We start from the raw sequence: 23,256 nt of genomic DNA on the forward strand, positions 1-23,256 counted from the left end.
CCTCATAGAAGACAACAGCCCACCGATTAGGGATAAGAGGTCACCGCCAAGGCCCATAGATCCCATGGGCCGGCGTCTGCGGGCATGGCTCTTTAGGCCACATCCAGCCGGGAGCGGACTCCTGAGTTTCAAGCTAGGAAGTCTAATTCACACAAAAAGGTTCAGGAAAGGGATAGAGACCACCAGTCGGGGGGGAGGGGATCCTGAACGCAACTGGCCGCGGCACCGGCCACCACCTCTGAAGGTCCGGGCCCGAGCAGCGACCAGCTGCTGGCACGGGGGTGGCACACCCCGAAACTTGGCGTCACGAACAGGATACTTACCCATCCACTTACTTTGTGGAAGTGCGCCTTGTATTGGAAAGTCAGCAGTGATCCGTTGCCAAATTTTCAGACGTCGCCATTTTTGGTCACCATTTTGGCACGAAAAACTACAGCCCAGCATCTTCTTCCCAGCGAAAAGGGCGCGAAAGCCGAAGCCCCGCCCCCTGGGAACGCAGCCAGAAAGCGAGGCCAGAAGTCGAAAAACTAAATATTCTTGAAATGTAAATACGTTATTATACTTGTAATTGTTTTTATTCTTTTATTTTCTTGCAGTAAAAATAAACCGGTGGTGGTCGGACAGCCCGCGGACGGTCTGTGTTTAGCCAAGGGGGAGTGTGACGCCCTGGTAAAACCAAGTAGTCACAAATAGGCCCCTGCATAACACCTTCCCTCACTAGAAAACACACAGTCAACCAGTAAACCCTAGTCTCCCCCTCTTAGGGAAAGATAGACATGCCAGTGGGCGTAACCAGGCAATTTGGACACGCCCACCCAGGGGTCCTGACAGCTCGGGGCAGGAAAGTAAATAGTCTTGTCTAGAGTTCACTGTAGAGTGGAGGTCAGGCCTGTATGTTAGGCCTGAAGCTGACTGACAGATACCAGGGTAGGAGCACTGGTGCCACTGGCTAGGAGGCAGACGGTGGTCTCCATCAACAGGAGACGGGAAGACGGCTTGGTGGAACTGAGGTGGATCGGGCCAGGGTAGGAGCCCGCCGGGACCGACACGGGGAACCGACCCGGAAACCGTAGCACAAAGGGGGATACTCGGACCCTGAAGCCAGGAACCAGAACCTACTGCAACTGGTTAATTAACCGATTGAGGCCAGGACTAGAGGTCCTGTCCCACTTAAAGTCCCTCAAAGAAGACAACAGCCCACCAATTAGGGATAAGAGGTCATCGCCAAGGCCCATAGATCCCATGGGCCAGCGTCTGCGGGCATGGCTCCTTAGGCCACATCCAGCCGGGAGCGGACTCCTGAGTTTCAAGCTAGGAAGTCTAATTCACACAAAAAGGTGCAGGAAAGGGATAGAGACCACCAGTCGGGGGGGGATCCCGAACGCAACTGGCCGCGGCACCAGCCACCACTACCTTGGTTTACCAGAGACTCGTGTGTTTTACTAAAAGTGAGTACACCAGCACCCCCTGTGGTCGTCATTCACCCTGCATCAGAGCCATCGGGTCCCGGGGCCACCATCCCTGCCCATGGAGGGGTTAACATCTTGCTGTACAACATCTCCCCGGATGCCCCGTAACAGCAGCGGTGGTGTCCTACCTCACCACACACCGTGGGTGGCATCACGATCTTAATACGGCCCAGACCGTACATCTATGTCCCCCATTTTCTTCAGCGTGTCCGTGAGACCCCCGGGTCCGGAGACCCTCGAGCCACCACCCCTGAAGGTCCGGGCCCGAGCAGCGACCGGCTGCTGGCACGGGGGCGGCGCTCTTGCATATTACAGTACTTTTCTCTGCCCGCAGCAGGGCAGAGAGAAGTGTGAGTGTGCAGGAGTGCAATGAAGGACATTGTGTGGTTGATCTAGGAGGCCTCATCCCCACGGAGCAGGGAAGAAAGACAGATCGCAAGAAGACAGGAGGCCATGGATAAAGACTAGTGATGCCCATTGGATCGGTCGCGACGCAGGTGAGTATAATAAAAGGAATTTTTACATTAAACAGATTGGCTTGGGCCCTTATATACAGTATTCTAGAATGCTGTACATAAAGGCTTACTGGTGGTGGCCTCAGGTTATAAGGCAAAATCCTGGTGATAGGTTCCCTTCAAAGACACATATAAAAGGGAATCTGTCAGTAGGATCAACCCTCCTAGGTCGTCTACATAGGCATGTAGGTAATAGGAAGCTGAATAAAATTGCTATCTGTGATCCAATGTCCTATTCCAGAGAAATTCAAGTTTTTCATATATGTAAATGAGTTGTTAAGATCTATGGACCAGACACAGGTCTGCATGAGAATCTGCCTCCAGAGATTATTTTAAATGTGTGAATAGTGATGAGCAAGAACTAAAATGCTCTAGTGCTCGTTACTCGAATCAAGCAGGTCAGACGGGCTCGACTTGAGCAACGAGTGTAATGGAAGTCAAAGGGAAACAAGCTTTTTTTCCCGAAGATCCTAAAAGGAAGACTAGAAGGCGCAGTTTTTAGGCCAGTAGTTACCTCTATCAATCAAAAATCAACATCTGGTGTATATGGTGGAGTTCATTCCAGTATGTTGTCAGTTTATTTGCTTGTTGCAGTGAGAAAACTGTTAATAAGGTTCATTACATCCATAAACAGAAGGTACATTTTCTTGTCCTACACTAATTATAAGTAGCAAAGTCAATAAGTCGTATTGTAAATTTGTTTTTTGGAGCAGCAGTGCAATTTTCACCATGACCCCAGATCCAGACACCAATAACTCTTTTATTTTCTACTTATGGAGCTCTTTAATGGCTTGTTTTTGTTGTAGGACCAACGTTCATTTTTATATTGGTACCATTTTGGTACACATATAACTTTAGTGTCTTTTTATATAATTTTTATGTGAGCTGACATCACAAAGAGCAGAAATTAAGTATGATTAATTTTATATTTTATTGTTTATGAGTGATATATGTGGAGACACGGGGCTCAGTGGGTGCTCTCGTCCACTAAAACCCGCCGCCTTTAGAAAGACAGCGTGGCTCAGGGCTCATCCCAACTGAACGCCGGCCTCCCCAACCGTGGGTGTAACACTACTCAGACAACACAGGGTGAAGGAACCACAATAATTAGACTTTATTGGATCCCCAAACAATTAACGGCACATAACACATAACCAGCAAAACACAAATGTAACAGGCAACAGAGTCTCACCCTTCCGCTGGCTCACCAGGGATTTAGAATGTCCATGCCTCAGAGGTTCCAGAGCTATTTACTCCAATCCAGCAGCACCCCGCTTTTGGCGGGCACCCACCGAGAAAGGAATAATGCCAGATTTAGGAAGCTGTCTGAGGTCTGCAAAGTCTGTAACAGGTGACTGAACTGTCCCAACCTGAGTGTCCTCCTTAGGTAGTCCTGGTATGATGTTACAATCCTGGCAGCCGGAGTCGAAATCCCTAGGCTGTGGATATGGTCTCCAACCAGAACTGGAGTCCCTAGATTGAAGCCATAAGATATCCTGATCCTCTAGTCAGCTCCTAAGAGCTTAGAATGGATCCATCAGCATCCATCAACAACCACCTGGTGGCTTAAAGAAATCCCTTTTATAGCCACAGCCTTAGACTTGGATACACTGCGTCCTCATTGATTGGTTGGACAAGATCGCCTCTCCCATTGGATGAATCTCAAGCTGCATGGACAATGTTCATCCAAATGATGTCTACAGAAAGACTGAGGGTATACCTGAAGTCTGCAAGTCACCGACTAGACAATGGCTACTAAGGTAATCACATTAGCAATACACAACTACAATACAATGGTTACTGGAAGAGTCTGGAGAAACAATACGTCTGGCTTTCAGTGGCCAACACAATTACATGAGTCAACAAGAGTCTTGGAAAAACAATGAGGGACTTATCCCCCGTCTATAAACAATCTATCATCTTGTCTGGATGAATTTTAAGAAACTTTAACCCATGAGAGTCCATGTCGTCACAATATATATTGTAATATTTCAATAGTTTGGATGGATATGTATACCACCTGGGTCGGGTCTTGTGTAAATATGACTCCCTTGTGTGCTTGGCTAGAAGTTGTATAGATTTCTCCCCTCCATTCCTGCCATTTAAGTTACGGCTGGCGTGTGCGCTGTAAAATCTTGAAGTATTACAGGAACTCAATAAAATAGCATCAGAGTCAGTGCATGCGCATACCGCTATCTCTGGCTCCATTTTATTGAAGACACTGTCCTCCTGCTTCTGACTTGTCGAATGCAAGGGCAGTGGGCTTTTGTAACGAAGGGCAGAGGATGTGAGCGTGCATGCACCACCCACATTATGAGCATTTGACAAGTCTGAAGCAGGAGGACAGTGTCTTCAATAATAGCGCAGAGATACCATTAACCGCATGCGCTGACTCCGATGTCATTTTATTAAAGAGTTCCTGTAATACTTCAAGATTCTACAGTGCATGCACAGGCCATAACTACAATGGTGGCATTAGAGGGGAGAAATTTACATAACGGCCAGACCAGCACACAGGGGAGGGATATTTACACCCCACCCTGATGCTCAAGTCACTGCACAAAGATTGTAATTTCTGAAGCTTTGATAAAGGATGTTTATGCAATTAAGCATCCAATCTCTAAACTGAAGGTATGACTTGAATCACCATGCTAGCTCCATTATGCCACTGCCTGTACTTTATAGGTGAAAAACCTGCTGGTTGGTTCCCTTTAATGTCAAATCCATAGGCTCTTCATTTTAGTTTCTGGCTCTTCATTGTCATTTGGAGGCATTATAAAACATTTTAAAATGTTAATAAACTACTTTTATATACATGTGCAGCCACCTTGTCATCTCTCCTTTAGGCCTAAAACACACATCCATGCCGCCGATACGTGTTTGGTACGTTTTTGCACGTACCGGCGGCACGGAGACACGTACACCAATGCTACCCTACGGTAGCAGGCACAGACACGTAAAACCACACGGAACGTGTGTCCGTGTCATTTGTACGTGTGTGCGTTTTCAAACACGCTCGACAAGTCCACGTTTTCTCCGGCATCACGGGTGTCACACGGCCCGCACCCGTAGCACACGGATGTAGTGTGGATGCGGTCCCCCGTGACACGCGCCGGAGAAAACTCACGTGTCAGAGAAAAAAAAAAAACTCTTTACTCACCTTCTCCAGCCCTGCTATCTCTGCCGCTGCTGTCACTTGCTGCCGACCGCCGCTCATTATATTCATTGAATATTCACTTCACTGCGGCCGGCAGCAGCAGCAGGGAGTTGGCAGGGCTGGAGACCAAAGATCAGCACCACGAACAGCAGCGCGGACCACGTGAGTATGCAAATTACCGGTTCTCCGTCTGTTACCGCGGATAGCACACGGATAACACACGTGGCCCGCACATACTGGAGACACATACTTTCAAAAACGCAACACGCAGGGAAAATACGTGTCTCGTGGCACGTGTGTGATTTTTACGGATGTGTGTTGGAGGCCTTAGAGTGGGAAGCAACAAACCACCATTCAGGATTTCCAGCAGTAAAGCTGCTTCCTAAATGTCTCAGATAAAAATATCCAATCAAGTTAAACTGTGACTGCTGGAAGTGACTGTCTAAAACTAAGGTCCTCAGATGTGAAGAGCTCCTGAAAATAAAGCTCTGTCCCTAGTTGTACATGCCAGTAAGGCTATGTTCACATTGTTTGTACCTTCACATCAGAGGCTCAGTCTGAAACCCTAGAAAACAGAATATGGGTGTATGTAGTGATGGGCCATTTGTAATAATGATGCACATGGAAACACTGTGCGCTCTGTCACACGTCGCCAGTCCAACTATTTGAGATGTGGTTGACTGTGTCTTGGAGTCTGCCTCAAATAGGTATTTATGGCCAAAAATTATGTCCAACAGAGAGAGCACACGGTGACTCTGTCTACATTGCTATGATCAATGACAGGAACATACAGGATTCACAAATCCCGTTTTCCAAGGCTTCAAACATAAGATCTGGTGGAGTTACTGGCGTGAGGGTAAAATGCTTTATGAACAAAGACTGCTCCATAGTGAGTCATTACAATTTGCATTCTTTCTTCTTTTGGTACTTGGAGATGATCAGATGCCTACAGAGCCCTACAGAGAGATAAAAAAATCGAAGTACTTGTTAGCACCTACTGTAAATTCCCTGACAACTCATACTCTATTTTTATACTCACATGGGGGCTTTAATTCCAGTCACCAATGTGGTGACACGAGAACAGCAACCTCTTAGTCATTTGTCTTGGGGATTGGATGTCTTGAAATCTTAATGTCTATGTGCAATTTTTTTTTGCTATATATTTTATGTTAACTGCATATTGATTTTTAAAGCCAGCCTGTAACCCCAAAACAATATTAAAACTCCTTATACACTCTAATAGGGGACTTAGACCCTAGAAAACATACACCTGCTATGTAGCTATTATTTTTTAGTTGAACAGAGAAAATAGTTCTATTTCAGGTATAAATGAGGGCTCCTTGGTGCACCCTTGGTGTGGCCAGGGGTCAGTGCATCATTCTGCCTCCTCATTCAACCTCCCCTTAGCTTGACTGACAGTGCTCCCTTGCCAAGAACGAACATTATCTGAATTGAAACACTGACCCTACAAGTCTGGACTGACAGACACTCACACGGTGTCAGAGTGTGCTCTCATCCCACTCTGTCTGTAGTGGCTGCCATCCCTGTATAAACCTGTGGGTGGCAAGCAGTGAATACAGATGGGTATGAGAGCACTCCGGCACTGGCATTATGTACTGTATGTTCACCTGACAGCTCTTGCTGTCAGAGCAGACAGTTAGCATTGAGTATTTCATTCAGGCAGTGCTTGTTCTGAGAAAACAAGGACTGTCAATCAAGCTAAAAGGAGGTTTACTGTGTGTTTCTTGAGGGAGCGGAATAGAGCGCTGAGACACTGGCCATGCCAAAAGTACACTGTAGAGACCTCATTTCCATATTCATTAAAAACATTTTTCTGCCCAACTAAAGAAATAATATATATACTACATATACAAGTGCATCTCAATACATTAGAATATAATCAAAAAGTTAATTTATTTCAGTAATTCAATACAAAAACAGAAATGCATATCTTATATAGCGTCATTACAGACAGAGTGATCTATTTCAAGTGTTTATTTCTGTTAATGTTGATGATTATGGCTTACAGTCAATGAAAACCCGAAAGTCATTATCTCACAAAGTAAGAATAATTACCACAAAACACCTGCAAAGGCTTCCTAAGTATTTAAAATGGTCCCTTAGTATGGTTCAGTAGGCCACACAATCATGGAGAAGACTGCTGACTTGACAGATGTCCAGAAGGCAATCATTGGCACACTCCACACGGAGGGTAAGCCACAAAAGAATATTGCTAAAGAAGTTGGCTGTTCACAGAGGGCTGTATCCAACCATATTAATGGAAAGTTGAGCGGAAGGAAAAAGTGTGGTAGAAAAAGGTGCACAAGCAACCGGGACAACCGCAGCCTTGATATGATTGTTAAGAAAAGGCCATTTAAAAATTTGGGGGAGATTCACAAGTAGTGGACTGCTGCTGGAGTCAGTGCTTCAATAGCCAACACACACAGACATATCCAGGACATGGGCTACAACTGTCACATTCCTTGTGTCAAGCCACTCATGACAAATAGACAATGCCAGAAGCGTCTTACCTGAGCCAAGAAGAAAAAGAACTGAACTGTTGCTCAGTGATCCAAGGTGTTGTTTTCAAATAAAAGTAAATTTTCCATTTCATTTGGAAATCAAGATCCTAGAGTCTAGAGGACGAGTGGAGAGTCCACAATACAAGCTGCTTGAGGTCTAATGTGATGTTTCCACAATCAGTGATGGTTTGGGGAGCCATGTCACCTGCTGGTGTAGGTCCACTGTGTTTTATCAAGACCAACTCAGCGCAGTCATCTACCAGGAAATTTTAGAGCACTTTATGCTTCCCTCTGCTTTTTGGAGATGGAAATTTCATTCTCCAGCAGGACTTGCCACCTATCCACACTGCCAAAAGTACCAATACCTGGTTTAATAACCACAGTATTACTGTGCTTGATTGGCCAGCAAACTTGCCTGACCTAAACCCCATAGAGAGTCTATGGAGTATTGTCAAGAGGAAAATGAGAAACACCAGACCAATAACGCAGACAAGCTGAAGGCTGCTATCAAAGCAACCTGGGTTTCCATAACACCTCAGCAGTGCCACAGGCTGATCGCCTCCATGCCACATTGCCTCATTGATGCAGTAATTCATTCAAAAGGAGCCCCGACCAAGTATTGAGTGCATTTACTGTACAGACTTTCCAGTAGGCACCAACATTTCTGAGTTCAAAATCATTTTTTCAGTTGGTCTTATATAATATTCTGATTTTCTGAGACAATGACTTTTGGGTTTTCATTGGCTGTAAGCCATAATCATCAACATTAACAGAAATAAACACTTGAAATAGATCACTCTGTTTGCAATGATTCTATATAATATATGCGTTTCCCTTTTTGTATGTGTATTGAATTACTAAAATAAATTAACTTTTTGATGATATAATTTACTGAGATGAGATGCACATGCATATACTACAGGTATGGGGTTTATAAGGGCTGAGTCCTCTATAGGACTGTATAAGTGAAATTGTGTTTTGTGGTTAAAAAGTTCATCTTGTTTCTATATTTAAAGGGATTTTTTAGTTTAAAATGAAAAAGTCTGCAGTCACTTTAACCCCTTAACGACCGCGGGCAGTAAAATTACGTCCTAAATCACATAATGTTACTGCCTGTTACTGATTTTCACAGCTGAGATGTGTGCCTGCTAGGCACGGGCAGAATCGTTATCTGCTCGTGTCGATTAACCCCTTAAATGGCGCTGTCAATATGTGACAGTGCCATTATAAGCGCAATCGCGGTAAAGTTTTACTTACCGCCCGATACCGGAAGTCACTTGACGCAATCACGTGACTTCCCATAGTTGTCATGGTGCACAGGGTCATGTGATGACTCCTGTACTACACATGACTTGCTTTCACTTTCGCTGTGCCAGCGGCACAGCAAAAGAGAAAGAGAGCGTATCTGCTCTTTACAGCCTTGTAGCTGTGATCAGCAGATACTGCAGAGCGATCGGATTGCTGATCGCAATAGCCCCCTAGGGGGACTAGTAAAATAAAAAAAAAAAAGTTTAAAAAAATTAAAAAAAAAACAAAAAAACCTAAAAGTTCAAATCACCCCCCATTCGCCCCATTGAAAATTAAAGGGTTAAAAAAATAAAAAATATACACACTTTTGGTATCGCCACGTTCAGAAACGCCCAATCTATCAAAATATAAAATCAATTAATCTGGTCAGTATACGGCGTAGCGGCAAAAAAATTCCAAACGCCAAAATGACGTTTTTTTGTCGCCACAACTTTTGCGCAAAATGCAATAAGAGGCGATCAAAACGTAGCATCTGTGCAAAAATGGTACCGTTAAAAATGTCAGCTCGAGATGCAAAAAAATAAGCCGTCACTGAGCCATAGATCCCGAAAAATGAGAATGCTACGGGTCACGGAATATGGCGTAAAACGTGCGCCACTTTTTTCGGACAAACTTCCGATTTTTTTTTAACCTTTTATATAAAAGTAAACCTATACATGTTTGGTGTCTACGAACTCGCACTGACCTGAGGCATCACACCCACACATCCGTTTTACCATATAGTGAACACAGTGAATAAAATATCTCAAAAACCATAGTGCTATCGCACTTTTTTTGCAGTTTTTCTGCATTTGAAATTTTTTTGCTATTTTCCAGTACACTATATGGTAAAACTGATGGTTTCATTTAAAAGTACAGCTCGTTCTGCAAAAAATGAGCCCTTACATGACCATATTGACTGAAAAATAAAAAAGTTACGTCTCTCAGAAAAAGAATGGCGGAAAAAAAAATGGAAAGCGAAAAATCGGCCGGTCGTGAAGGGGTTAAATGACTGCAGACTGCCCGAATCGTGATGGTTTGGGATGCTTACTTTGCAATCTTGAGGCCCTGTAAACACTTACTTGCAATACAGATAAATTGAGAGTGTGCACTCACTTTCATTTTAAATTAAAGAACCTCTGTAATGTTAAATAGGTTATCTCATTATTAAATAATAATTTAGTCTGTTAGATCATCAAAAATAATTGGAATCATTTGAATTCAATTCCTGTGTCTGTTTATTGCTTCATAGTCATTATGTTGTCCCTTGCTGTTTTTATTCTTTCCAGAAAATCCACTTAAAGGGAATCTGTCAGCAGGTTTTTGCCACCTCATCTGAGAGCAGCATGATGCAGGCAAAGATATTCTGAATCCAATGATGTATCACTTAGATTACTTATTTAGCAAGATACCAACTCACACTACCAAAAGACAAATTTAAATAGAAAGATGTGTGGACATTGTGCAATCGCACACTAATATAAAATATAACTGTTAATGGTGCTCATTTAAAACAAGTAAACCTCATAAAAACTTGAGTATAAAATGAGAATACCCAAAGCAGTGGTCACCAAGCTCAAATGGACCCTGGTTTGGGTACAGCACGCAAAACACTATCTGGACTGGGTCACTATTATGTCACCTCAGTACTATATTAGAGGTCACATTTACAGGGAACCGCCCTCTACTCTGTACCTCCAATATTATCTAATGTGTAGATAACTGGTGTAAACGACCGCCATTAAATATATACCATTTCTTTAAATAATATGGTTATAATAGTTGGAACGGTCTCACCAAGGACTTGCGGGCTTCAAAATTCTCATGGATAGGATATTCACTGATAAACCTTCTTCATGTTTTTTTTAAAACATCAGCACAACCTGAGAAGTCGACAAAACCTGATGAATTGACCAGCAGAACGGCTCCCCAAATTATCAATTTGTCATCAAGAACTTTAAATGAGACTGACACAGCAGTGCTTAATAAGGGATTGTCATTCATACCTACAACTGACTTTGATGAGTTTGATAGTATTAAGGGTCTGCATTTGTTTGCAAGGAGATTGAAATAAAAGAAATATTTTTCCAACAATGACAAAAAACTTTGTGATAATCTGGCTATTCCGGATGATCTGCTCCAGGATGTCAGATTGTTGTATCATTTGAATGACAGTGACCCCAATGATCAGGCGGAGGGACCTTGCACGTCACTTAAAAATAGGTGTACAAAGATGCCCCCAACTCAGACAGAAACTGACGTAGTGGATGTATTTGTTAAATTGGTAACGGATGAAATCAAAAAGGGCATAAATAACAGAAGCAGACATAATTTAACTAGGCCTGAGATGATGAGTCTTCACAGTTTGGAAAATGACAAAAATCTTACGATAAAACCTTCTGACAAAGGGGGGAATGTTGTCCTGATGGACACTGAGAAATACAGAGCCATGTGCATGAACATTCTTGATGATGAGAATTGTTACCATCGACTGAGTAGAGATCCTGGTCCAATGTTTGCTAGAGAACTGAAATCAATTCTTGATGATGCTTTATATGACAAATTGATAGATAAAAATGAATGAGTTTCTACTCCCTAAGTTTCCGAGGGTAGCGACTTTTTATTCATTACTCAAAGTCCACAAGGGTCTATATCCCCTGAAGGGTAGACCTATTGTTTCAGGAAATGGTAGTTTAACTGAGAATTTGAGTGTCTATGTGGACAGGATACTTAGACCATTCGTAGTCTCCCTCAATTCTTACTTGAGAGACACAACAGATTTTTTAAGAAGAATTGAGGATATTTTCTTGGAAGATGGAATGCTACTATGCAGTATCGATGTGGAGGCTCTCTATTCCTTGATCCCCCATGAAGCTGGATTAAATGCTACAAAACATTTTCTAAATTGGAGAGGTAGTCATCTACGCAGGCATAATGAGTTTATCTTGAAGGCCCTTGAATTTTGTCTGACAAGGAATGTTTTTTGTTTGATGGTAAGTACTTCCACCAGCGCCGGGGTACCGCGATGGGGAGTTGCTGTGCCCCGTCGTATGCAAATCTGCTCCTGGGCTGATGGGAGGAAACCATCATTTTTGGGGGTGAAACAAACACAGAGGACATTGTGCTCTGGGTCCGTTTCATTGATGATATTTTTGTTATTTGGAAAGGTGATGTGACGGGTTTTAGACTCTTCGTTGATAACTTGAATCATAATGATATTGGTCTGAGGTTTACTCATGTGGCCAATGAGAAAAAATTGGCCTTTCTAGACATAATGGTTGAGAAGGGTCCTGATAGGAGACTGAGAACAAGCACTTTCCGCAAGGAGACATCATCCAACTCACTTCTAAGATGGGAGAGTGCTCATCCATTTGCCCATAAGAAGGGTATACCTAACAGTCAGTTCATCAGGATGAGACGTAACTGCTCCGATGATGAATTTTTCTCACGTCAGTCAAATGATTCGAAAATGAGACTTCAGGAAAGGGGTTACCCTTGTCACCTCGTCAATGAGGCGTATGAAAAAGTAAGGGTGATGGATCGAACAGTGATGTTGAACCCTGTGGCAAGGGATACCGATAAGATTGAGGGTCCGAGACTGATTACAACATACAACAATGGGTCGGTGCATTTGAGGCAGGTCATTGAGAAATACTGGCCGATATTACAAATGGATACATCCATGGGTCAGTTAATAACAGATTACCCATCAATAACTTACAGACAAGCAAGATCACTCAAAGACAGACTTGTACATAGTCATTACAGAGAAGGGAGGAAGGGAGTGATATACAGGATAAAATGCTGCTGTGGGTTAATTTATATCGGCAAAACCATCAGGGAGTTGAGAAAGAGAGTGGGGGAACATGTGGAGAAAAAGTATTTAGTCAGCCACCAATTGTACAAGTTCTCCCACTTAAAAAGATGAGAGAGGCCTGTAATTGACATCATAGATAGACCACAACTATGAGAGACAAAATGAGAAAACAAATCCAGAAAATTACCTTGTTTGATTTGACAAGATTGTTTTTGCAAATGATGGTGGAAAATAAGTATTTAGTCACCTAAAAACATGCAAGATTTCTGGCTCTCACAGACCTGTAACTTCTTCTTTAAGAGGCTCCTCTGTCCTCTACTCATTACCTGTAGTAATGGCACCTGTTTGAACTTGTTAAAAGTATAAAAGACACCTGTCCACAACCTCAAACAGTCACACTCCAAACTCCACTATGGTGACGACCAAAGAGCTGTTGAAGGACACCAGAAACAACATTGTAGCCCTGCATCAGGCTGGGAGGGCTGAATCTGCAATAAGCAAGCAGCTTGGTGTGATGAAATCAACTGTGGGGGCAATAATAAAAAATGGAAGACATACAAGACCACTGATAATCTCCCTCGATCTGAGGCTCCATGCAAGATCTCACCACGTGGGGTAAAAATTATCCCAAGAACGGTGAGCAAATATCACAGAACCACACAGGGGACCTCATGAATGACCTGAATAGAGCTAGGACCACCGTAACAAAGGCTACCATCAGTAACACGCTGCCAGGGACTCGGATCCTGCAGTGCTAGACGTGTTACTCTGCTTAAGCCAGTACATGTCCAGGCTCGTCTGAAGTTTGCTAGAGAGCATTTGGATTATCCAGAAGAGTATTGGGAGAATGTCATATGGTTTGATGAAAGCAAAGTGTAACTGTTTGGTAGAAACACAACTCGTTGTGTTTGCAGGAGCCATAATGCTGAGTTGCATCCAAAGAACACCATACCTACTGTGAAGCATGGGGGGTGGCAACATATGTTTTGGGGCTGTTTTTCTGAAAAGTGACCAGGACTACTGATCCGTGTACATGAAAGAATGAATGGGGCCATGTATCATGAGATTTTCAGTGCAATCCTCCTTCCATCAGCAAGGGCATTGAAGATGAAACGTGACTGGGCCTATCAGCATGGTAATGATTCCAAGCACACCGCCAGGGCAACACAGTAGTGACTTCATAAGTAGCATATGAAGGTCCTGGAGTGGCCTAGCCAGTCTCCAGATCTGAACCCCATAGAAAACCTTTGGAGGGAGTTGAAAGACCGTGTTGCCCTGCGACATGTCCAAAACATCACTGCTCTAGAGGCGATCTGCATGGAGGTATGGGCCAACATACCACCAATTGTATGTGCCAACCTTGTGAAGATTTACAGAAAACGTTTGACCTCTGTCATTGCCAACAAAGGATATATAACAAAATATTGAGATGAACTTTTGTTATTGACCAAATACTTATTTTCCACCATAATTTGCAAAAAATATTTACCAAAACGAGCCTAATGCAAGTCAATGGGGAACCTGAGCATTTTTCTTGCCGTAATGAATACTGGAATAGTACTCGGTATTTGGTGAGGATAATCTGAACACGAATAGTTACTGTAGTTAATAATAAATAATAATAATAGTCATCCATCACTATTGACTACATATCACCATTCAGTGATTTATTGATTTATTACGGTAGTAGCTTGTTTGCTGGACAGATCCAAGTACTTTCTCTTGATTTAAAACCATAAATTTGCCAAGACATATGAGCATATATTATGTTCTTGATGGAGGTTAAATCAATTACAAACCTCATCAGGAGCCATTCTATTGATTATTAACTAAAAAAAAAAATAAAAAAAAATGAGCCGGAGTATGAGATGGTATACATGGAGCTTGTGAGCCATGTACCCTATGCTTATATGCACTATGCTTTTATTTAGTTACAGCAGGGTATGTTTTCACAATTTTTCCCTTGGTTTCTATTGATTATTAACTGTTTATAAATCGATCAATACCTATGATGAGGGAGATACATTGTGAGTAGTGATGAATGAGCAGTACCATGCTTGGGGGCCTGGTACTTATAATGAGCAGTTGGGCGCCTGGATGTGTGCAACTCAAGTACATGAGTATAATGGAAGCCAATGACAGACTAGAGCATTTTTCCAGAAAAGTTCCCAGAAAAAATGCTTAAGTTCCCTATTGACGTCCATTATACTTGGGTACTTGAGTCGCGCACATCCAAGCGCCCATCTGCTCGTTACGAGTACCAAGCACAGTAGGGCTCACTCATTACTAGTTTTTACGAGTACCAAGCACCCGAGCATGGTACTGCTCACCCATCACTAGTTTTTACGAGTACCGAGCACTCAAGCATGGTACAGCTCACCAATCACTAGTCTTTATGAGTACCGAGCACATGAGCATGGTAGTGATTGCTCGTCACTAGTACCGAGCTCCTGAGCATGGTAGTGCTATCTCATCACTATTGGTGAGTTATGCATTAACCAAGATACCATTCAAACAGCACAGTAAACAACAATAAATCAGAAGATAATTGGAAGCTTCATTATGTTTTTAATTTGCGTATAATTTTTCATATTTGATTGTTCTTTAATTTATTACAGAGCAAGAAGAAGGCGGGTATATTTGGTATGAACCAAGAAAGAGAGAGTGTAATGACACCAATTAGTTGCGGCAATGGAAAACTAAGACAGTGGCTAATTGACCAGATTGACAGTGGGAAGTATCCTGGTTTAGTATGGGAGAGTGACGATCGGACCATCTTTCGCATCCCATGGAAACACGCAGGGAAACAGGATTACAATAGAGAAGAAGATGCAGCCCTCTTTAAGGTACTGTGTCTAGAGTAATATATAAATGGAATATTCACACTTGTGCACAAAACCCTGTGACCACTGATGTGTGATCATGAGCCATTCATTACACTAATAGTTTTCCTGTGAAACCATTTGCATACAAGTAAATCCCCTTTTTATATTGGTTTTCATTGCAACCTCTTGTCTATAATCTAAACTATAAACTATAAAAATCTAAACTTCAGTGTTACTAAACAGTATGAAGAACACTAGGCTATAGAATGAGTCATACTCTCACTAAATGAGGGAGTATTCACTTTTTTACTTGTGCATTTCAAATAGAAAGTATGAATTTTTTTATCATATATAGATGCAAGATAAAAGGGATATAGGGCAGTGTATGGGGTTTGTGTAGTGAAAGCTTGAGAGTACACAATTAGCGGTACAAAGCCAACCTTCATTCTGTCCAAGGCGCCTCTACTGTAGAAGAATTTCATGTTTTTTGCGTGTCCACAAACAGTCCATAAGGACTGCGGACTGCGGTTATTAGGTTTATTGTATAAGCACAAACATAGTTAACAACAGAAGCCAAGACCTTTTTGAGATTAGTTGGTCACTAATGTGTTCCACGCTTCTCAATGGGAATTCACTAGTGGCTTAACCCCCCCCTCTCCATACCACATGTGAATATCCACTTTTACTGTTTACCTCAGATTTTAACCCCTTCACATCATGGCCATTTTCCGACTTTGCGTCTTCGTTTTTTACAAGAGCCATAACTTTTTTATTTTTCTGTCAATATGGCCAAATTTTGGCTTTTTCTGCAGGATGAATTGTAATTTAGAAAGACACTATTCATGTTACCATGTAATGTACTGGAACACGTGAAAAAAAAAATCAAGTGCGTGAAACTGCAAAAAAAGTGCAATTCTACAATTGTTTTTTTTTAAATTTTTTTATTACCATGTTTATTATATGGTAAAACGGACCTTGTTATACGATTCTCCAGGTCAGTACGAGTATGTAGATACCGAATATGTATAGTTTTGTTTTTTAATTGGTAAATAAAAAATTCAGAAACATAAAAAAAAAGTTGCTTTTGTTGCCATTTTTGGAGACCTGTAAATTCTAATTTTTCGGAATCTGGGGCTCAGTGACAAATTATTTTTTGCGCCCTGAGCTGACGTTTTCACTCATACTATTTTGGGGTAGATACAATGTTTTCATCGCTTCTTATTGTATTTTATTGCAATGTTGTGGAGGCCCAGAAAAACAGAATTCTAGCTTTTTTGCTTGTTTTTTTTTTCTTGCAGTTTACTAATCGATTAAGTTATCTTATATTTTGGGGGTGGACATTTCTGCAAAATATTATTTTTTAATTATTTTTATTTTCAATGGAGCAAAATGGGGTGATTAGAACTTTTGTGGTTGTTAGGCTACTTTCACACATCAGTTTTTTGGCATCAGGCACAATCCGGCGGTGTGTGCCTGATGCAACGGATCGGGTGCAGAATATGCAAAAACGGATGCACCGGATTCTTTTTTTGACAGATCTCGTGTACCTGATCCGTTTTTTTTGTCGGATCCGTTTTTTACAATAAATTGGAGGGTGCTCAGTTTAAAAAAAAACGGATTCGTTTTTTGCCACATTACGCCGGATCCGGCGTCCATAGGCTTCCATTGTAAATCACGCCGTATCGTGCCGGATCCAGTGCGATGCGTTTTTTTGTCAGAGACAAAAAAACGTTACAAGAAACGTTTCATCAGGCCGCCACATTAGCCAATTACGCTGGAACCGGCAAAAGCCTGATGCAACGCAATGCCATCCAGCACAATTCGGCGCTAATACAAATCAATGGGGATAAAACGGATCTGGCGCCGGATCCGTTTTATCCGTTTTTTTCTGGATTGTGCCTGATGGAAAAAAACTGATGTGTGAAAGTAGCCTTAAGGGAGCTTTACACGCTGCGACATCGCTAGTGATTGCTAGCGATGTCGAGCGCGATAGCACCCGCCCCCGGTGTACGTGTGACATTAGTTGATCGCTGCCGTAGGGAACATTATCGCTACGGCAGCGTCACACGCACATACCTTGTCAGCGACGTCGCTGTGACCGCCAAACAATCCCTCCTTCAAGCGGGAGGTGCATTCGGCATCATAGTGACGTCACTGCGGTGTCACTAAGCGGCTGGCCAATAGAAGCGGAGGGGCAGAGATGAGCGGGACATAACATCCCGCCCACCTTCTTCCTTCCGCATTGCCGGTGGAGGCAGGTAAGGAGATATTCGTCGCTCCTGCAGTGTCACACATAGCGATGTGTGATGCTGCAGGAACGACGAACAACATCGCTACGTACGAGACAACGATTTTTGGTGTTTGCACGACCTCTCCAAAACCAACGATTTTTGTCTCTTTTGCGATCGTTTAAGGACGCACGTACGTGTTACATGCTGCGATGCCGCTAACGACGCCGGATGTGCGTCACAAACACCGTGACCCTGACGATAAATCGTTAGCGATATTGCAGCATGTAAAGCACCCTTTAGAGGTACATGATGGCTGGCCCACATTAACGTAAGGAACATGACATATGTTGTACCAATAAGTCATTTGTCATGAAGGGGTTAAAAAGAAAATCTTTCACCAGATTTTCACCACATTATTTGAGAGCAAAAAACAAAAAAAGAGCCGGAGTATGAGTTGGTATACATGCAGCTTGTAAGTTCATGTTCACACTGGCCATATGACATAAAAAAAGCCAAAGAAGAAACTAATATAAACATATACCCTACTGTAACTAATTAGAAGCATAGTGCATATAAATGAACATAGGGTTCTTAGTAAACACTATTTTGATCAAAAAAGCATGAAGCCATCCCACCGCGACAAGGTTTACCCAGTCGGAACAGTACCTACACTCTCTAATATTAAAACCTCACCATGTGTCCAACAGACATCTATCTGAATAAGGGCAGAGAGTGGCTGACCACTTTGTATAACCCGCCTCCACCACTGATTGACAGCTTTCTACCTATGAATGGTGTACGCAGAAAGCTGATAATTAGTGGTGAGTGCTCAGCATTCAGAGAACTGGTAGATCTGCAGAGAGAATGCAGTAAATGTTATTAGCAACTGATAGACAACTAAAATCAGGGTTTCTACACCTAAATTATGCTAGTCTGAGCTAGGGTAGCAAAAGCCTGCTAACAGATTTCCTTCTAATCCATCTTCCACTGATTTCCATGATAACGCAATAAATTAATAATGTTGCGATCTCTAAAGAATGCATAAAAGACAACATAATTGAACAGCTGAAAACTGAGACTCGAGATTTGATGTTGTCTTTTCTATGGTCCTGAGGAAGGGGGCAGAGCTCCTGAAACGCGTAGACCTATGCTACAATAAAGCCACATTAATCTGATCTCCAGACTTGTGATCATTGGCGCGGCACACAGAAATCCGTTTTCTACACCTCTCTCTGTTATCAGCCACTTAGGTTGCCGCTGCCGTGGTCCATTTCTACATGCGAATATAGTAGTTGTGACTTTCACAACTACAGTTGGTGAGTATTATTGCTCCCCCCTCCCTTGCCCTGTACCTATAAGGGTAAGACCCTATTGCGCTTTATCTTCCACAGCTTTTTTCCAAAATAATCACCGGGCATATATAAAATTGATCCCTAAACAGGGGAAGGACCCGAAGGATCCTGGTTCGTACAGGCCCATATCACTTATCAACCTAGATATGAAGATAATGTCAAAGATTATGACAAATCGTCTAGCTATAATTCTTCCCCAACTGATTTCCCCAGCACAGGCCGGTTTCATTCAGAAAAGATCAGGGACACTAAATATTAGAAAAGTTCTTCTTGTCCTGGATAGGGTTAACCTTCGGCCTCTGAAAGGAGAATCTCCCGCTTTGCTTACAATAGATCCGAGAAAGCCTTTGATAATATTGAGTGGTCATGGCTTTATAGAGTTCTAGATGAAATGCGTTTTTCGGGGTCATTTTATACCTACATTAGAGAATCTTACACAAATCCGAAGGCTCAAGTATACATTCCAGGATATCTGTCAGCCCCTTTTCCGTTACTGAAAGGAACCAGACAGGGTTGCCCCCTTTCCCCATTACTTTTCAATCTGGCTCTGGAACCATTGGTACGATTGTTATCTACACATAGCACCTTCCAGGGTATTTCTGTAAATAATAGACAAATTCAGTCAGCTTTTTTTGCGGATGACATTTTGCTTTTCCTTTCGAATCCAGCTCATCAGGTCCCCGAGATTTTACAAATTTTGCGAGAGTTTGGAGCGTACTCAGGCTTCAAGATTAATGCGTCAAAGTGCGAGCTTCTATACCTGGGAGGGACAAATGTTCAAACACGGGAGCAGAACCCTTTTGAAGGAATTACAGTGGCTAAGTCATATATCACATACTTGGGAGTTAAAATAGGTAAGGTTCCTGCAACCCTTTATAGTTTAAACTATCCACCCCTTCTGAGCCAAATAGAGCAAGATCTTAAAAGATGGCACGACCTTCCATTGAACCTAATTGGTAGAGTCCACCTAATTAAGATGATGTCGATATCAAAATTAATGTATCATCTTCAAACACTTCCCCTGCTTCTCAAGCATAAAGATATTGTCCAGCTAAATAGAGCTTTTTCACACTTCATTTGGAGGGGGAAACGCCCTCGTATAGGGCTTAAGAAGCTGATGGTATCTAAGGTTCATGGAGGTCTGAGTTTACCGAACCTTCGGAGTTACAATATAGCCTGTTTGACTAGATATATATTGGATTGGATTAAAGGCTCTAGGCATTATTCAGCGTTGGAGCTTGAGAGAGACTATGCAAAACCTTGGGATCCGGTGGCGTTACTTCATAATAGGCAGGCTAATCTCCCAGTGAAAATCAAGCACTCCTCCTTATTTAAAGACACGATTTGAGCGTGGAAGGCGTTGAGGAAAAATTACAAACTTCCCCATAAAATATCCAAATACTTGCCTATATGGGGGAATCCGGAGTTTGTGCAGGGGACAAGCAATAAGCTGTTTGAAGAGTGGAAGGTGAGGGGTATAAGGACTGTTGCTCATCTCTTGCACACCTCAGAGCCTAGATGGTTGAGTAGAGATGAAATTATAGCGCAGTATGGCCTGGGGCCTAACCAACTAATCCAATATGACCAAGTGAGATATAGTATTATGACTCAGTTGCATGATGTGACCCAGGAGGTAGTATTTAACTCTTTTGATTGTCTGGTAAATAACTCAATAACTTCATCATCTATCTCTTTTCTTTATGGAGCCATGCGTGATCTATTAATAGGACAGCACCCGGAAGTGTTTTTTAAATCTTGGGAAAAACAATTTGAGGACCCGTCTATGGGGGTAAAAATTAGGGGAGGGTGGAATGCTCTTCGTAAATCAATTTTAAATGAGCATTGGCGAGAAACCCAATTTAGAATTATGCACAAGGCAATTTATGGTTTTAATCTCCCTCCATCAGCAACAAAGCCAGACAGGCTTACGTTTTGCCCTAAATGTAAGAGTAGTGGAACTGATCTCCTTCACGGGTTGTGGTCCTGCCCCCATTTGAGTCCATTATGGTCACAGATCAAAAGTTGTATACAAAAGGTGTGGGGTCTTGAAGTTCGGCTCTCACCTGGGTTCGCTATTTTTCACCATTGGGAGGAGGGGAACGATACTAAAGGGAAGATGACTAACCCACCCAGACTTATACATGTGATACTTCTGGCAGCCAAGAGAGCGATACTAAAAAATTGGTTGGAGTCTAGGGTCCCCACGATTGAAGAGATCTTGGGTCAGCTCATGCATCTTCTTGAAATAGAAGGATTGGATGCAGAAAGGAGGGCGGATAGAATACAACAGCACTTTAACAAATGGAAGAAATTCATACTGGCCTATTGTACTCGGGAGGAGATAGTCAGGATTATGTCACCTTTCAAAGACACAGTCTGGTATCATACTGAAAAATTGAAGGATACATTGGATGGCTTGGAGGTGGGGGAGGAAAGGCCGAAAGGTGACTAAAAGGAGAGGGGAAAATAACCGATTTGAGTGGGACTTCTTTATTGTATGTCATTACCATTTTTACAAGGGTTCAATGGGGGAAATGATAAGAATGTTGGGTTAAGAGGTCGCTGCTTTCCTTTGCTTTATCTTGCCATGTTACGGTTATTGGTTTTAAAAACTGGTATGGAATTTGGGATGATCAAACATGACAATGTAATGTTTTTGAATTGAATTTACAATGCTGAATTCGCTTATGCCAGTGTTATGTTATTGAAAAATTTGAATAAAAATATACTTAAAAAAACAAACTGAATTGACAGTATGATTATCTAGGTCAATACGGTGACGTAGATACCAAACACGTATAGGTTTTGCTTTATCTAAGTAATGAAGAAAATTCAGAAATTTTGAAAAAAAAATCTTCCTTGTGCCATGCCTTTCCGAGAGTCGTAATGTTTTCAATTTTTGGCATATGGGGTTATGTGAGAGTTTGTTTTTTGTGCCCCAAGCTGATATTTTTATTGATATTATTTTGGGGTATATACAGTCATTTTATCGACTGGTATTACATTCTCTTTGTTGTTGTAGCAGCTAAAAAAACTGCAGTTCTGGAGTTTTTATTTTTTTTTCTTGTTACACTGGTTACCAAATACCGTAAATTAATTTATTTGATAGTTTTATAGATCACATTTTTCCAAATGCACTGAAACCAAATATGTTTTTTATTATTATTATTTTTTACTTTTTAGACTAGTATAAGGGGGTGAATTGAACTTTTATATTTTTTTTAAAACATTTTTTTCTTCTGTACAGTATTTAATTGTCCCCTTAGGGAACTTAAACCTGCAATAGTCTGATCACTTGTTCTATATACAGCAAAGCTACAGCCTTGCTGTATTAGAAGAAATCAGTCTCTTATGAATGCTGGCTTTCATAGGGGTACTGAGATGACAGCAATGCATTGTCAGCTGATGATCCCTGAAGTCCTGCAATCACGTTGCGGGAGGGCCAAAAAAGGGTCAGAAATGTGCGCCCCCCTGCCAGCAGGCGTTAAATGCTGCTGTCAGAGATTGACAGCAGCATTTAACAGGTTAACAACCGCAGGCTCAGCGCTACTCCACTCCACCTATGGCTGTGAGAGGCTGGTTAAATCAGCCGACATGTGCAGGGAAAGATGCGTGTGTGGGCTCGGTGTGTAAGCCCACATCAAAGGCAGGGAGACGACCCATTACGTAAATAATGTGTCATTGATCATTAATGGGTTAAAAAAGGGTTGTACAGTTTGTCATTAAAGTTTCCATTCACTCTGTGACTACAGACGTTTGAATCCTCACATCGTGCGAAGCGTGTGCGGAGTGGAGTCTTTGGTGCCGGCAGCGAGACTGAGAGGCCGCGAATATTTGATATGCCTACTCAAGGCCACGTTCCGACAAAACATGTGTGGCCTTGCTCAGATCAAGTTTTATATATATATATATATATATATGTTTTGTGTACATTTATGTAAGATGGTCTCTTGCCTGTTTGGAGATATGGTCATTGGACATATGCATTTATGTATATCACAAGAGAGATATTCTCATATTAGTAGTGATTGATTGCTCTCAGTGAGAGAAACAAAATTAAAATTTTGTAGTTCTGATAGTG

The 23,256-nt window shown here is 42.1% G+C and overlaps 1 protein-coding gene across 2 annotated transcripts in view; it reads left to right on the forward strand.

The window, feature by feature from the left end:
- IRF4 (interferon regulatory factor 4) overlaps window positions 1–23,256 on the forward strand; it is a 110,984-nt gene that overhangs the window by 58,149 nt on the left and 29,579 nt on the right. For both annotated transcript variants that reach the window (XM_075316488.1, XM_075316489.1), the window contains one exon: window positions 15,386–15,613. In XM_075316488.1, the coding sequence (XP_075172603.1) occupies window positions 15,413–15,613 (201 nt within the window). In that variant the 5' untranslated portion in view covers window positions 15,386–15,412. The remainder of the gene's footprint in view (window positions 1–15,385; window positions 15,614–23,256) is intronic.

The sequence above is a fragment of the Anomaloglossus baeobatrachus genome, chromosome 6 (assembly GCF_048569485.1).
Source record: "Anomaloglossus baeobatrachus isolate aAnoBae1 chromosome 6, aAnoBae1.hap1, whole genome shotgun sequence".
Taxonomy (NCBI): domain Eukaryota; kingdom Metazoa; phylum Chordata; class Amphibia; order Anura; family Aromobatidae; genus Anomaloglossus; species Anomaloglossus baeobatrachus.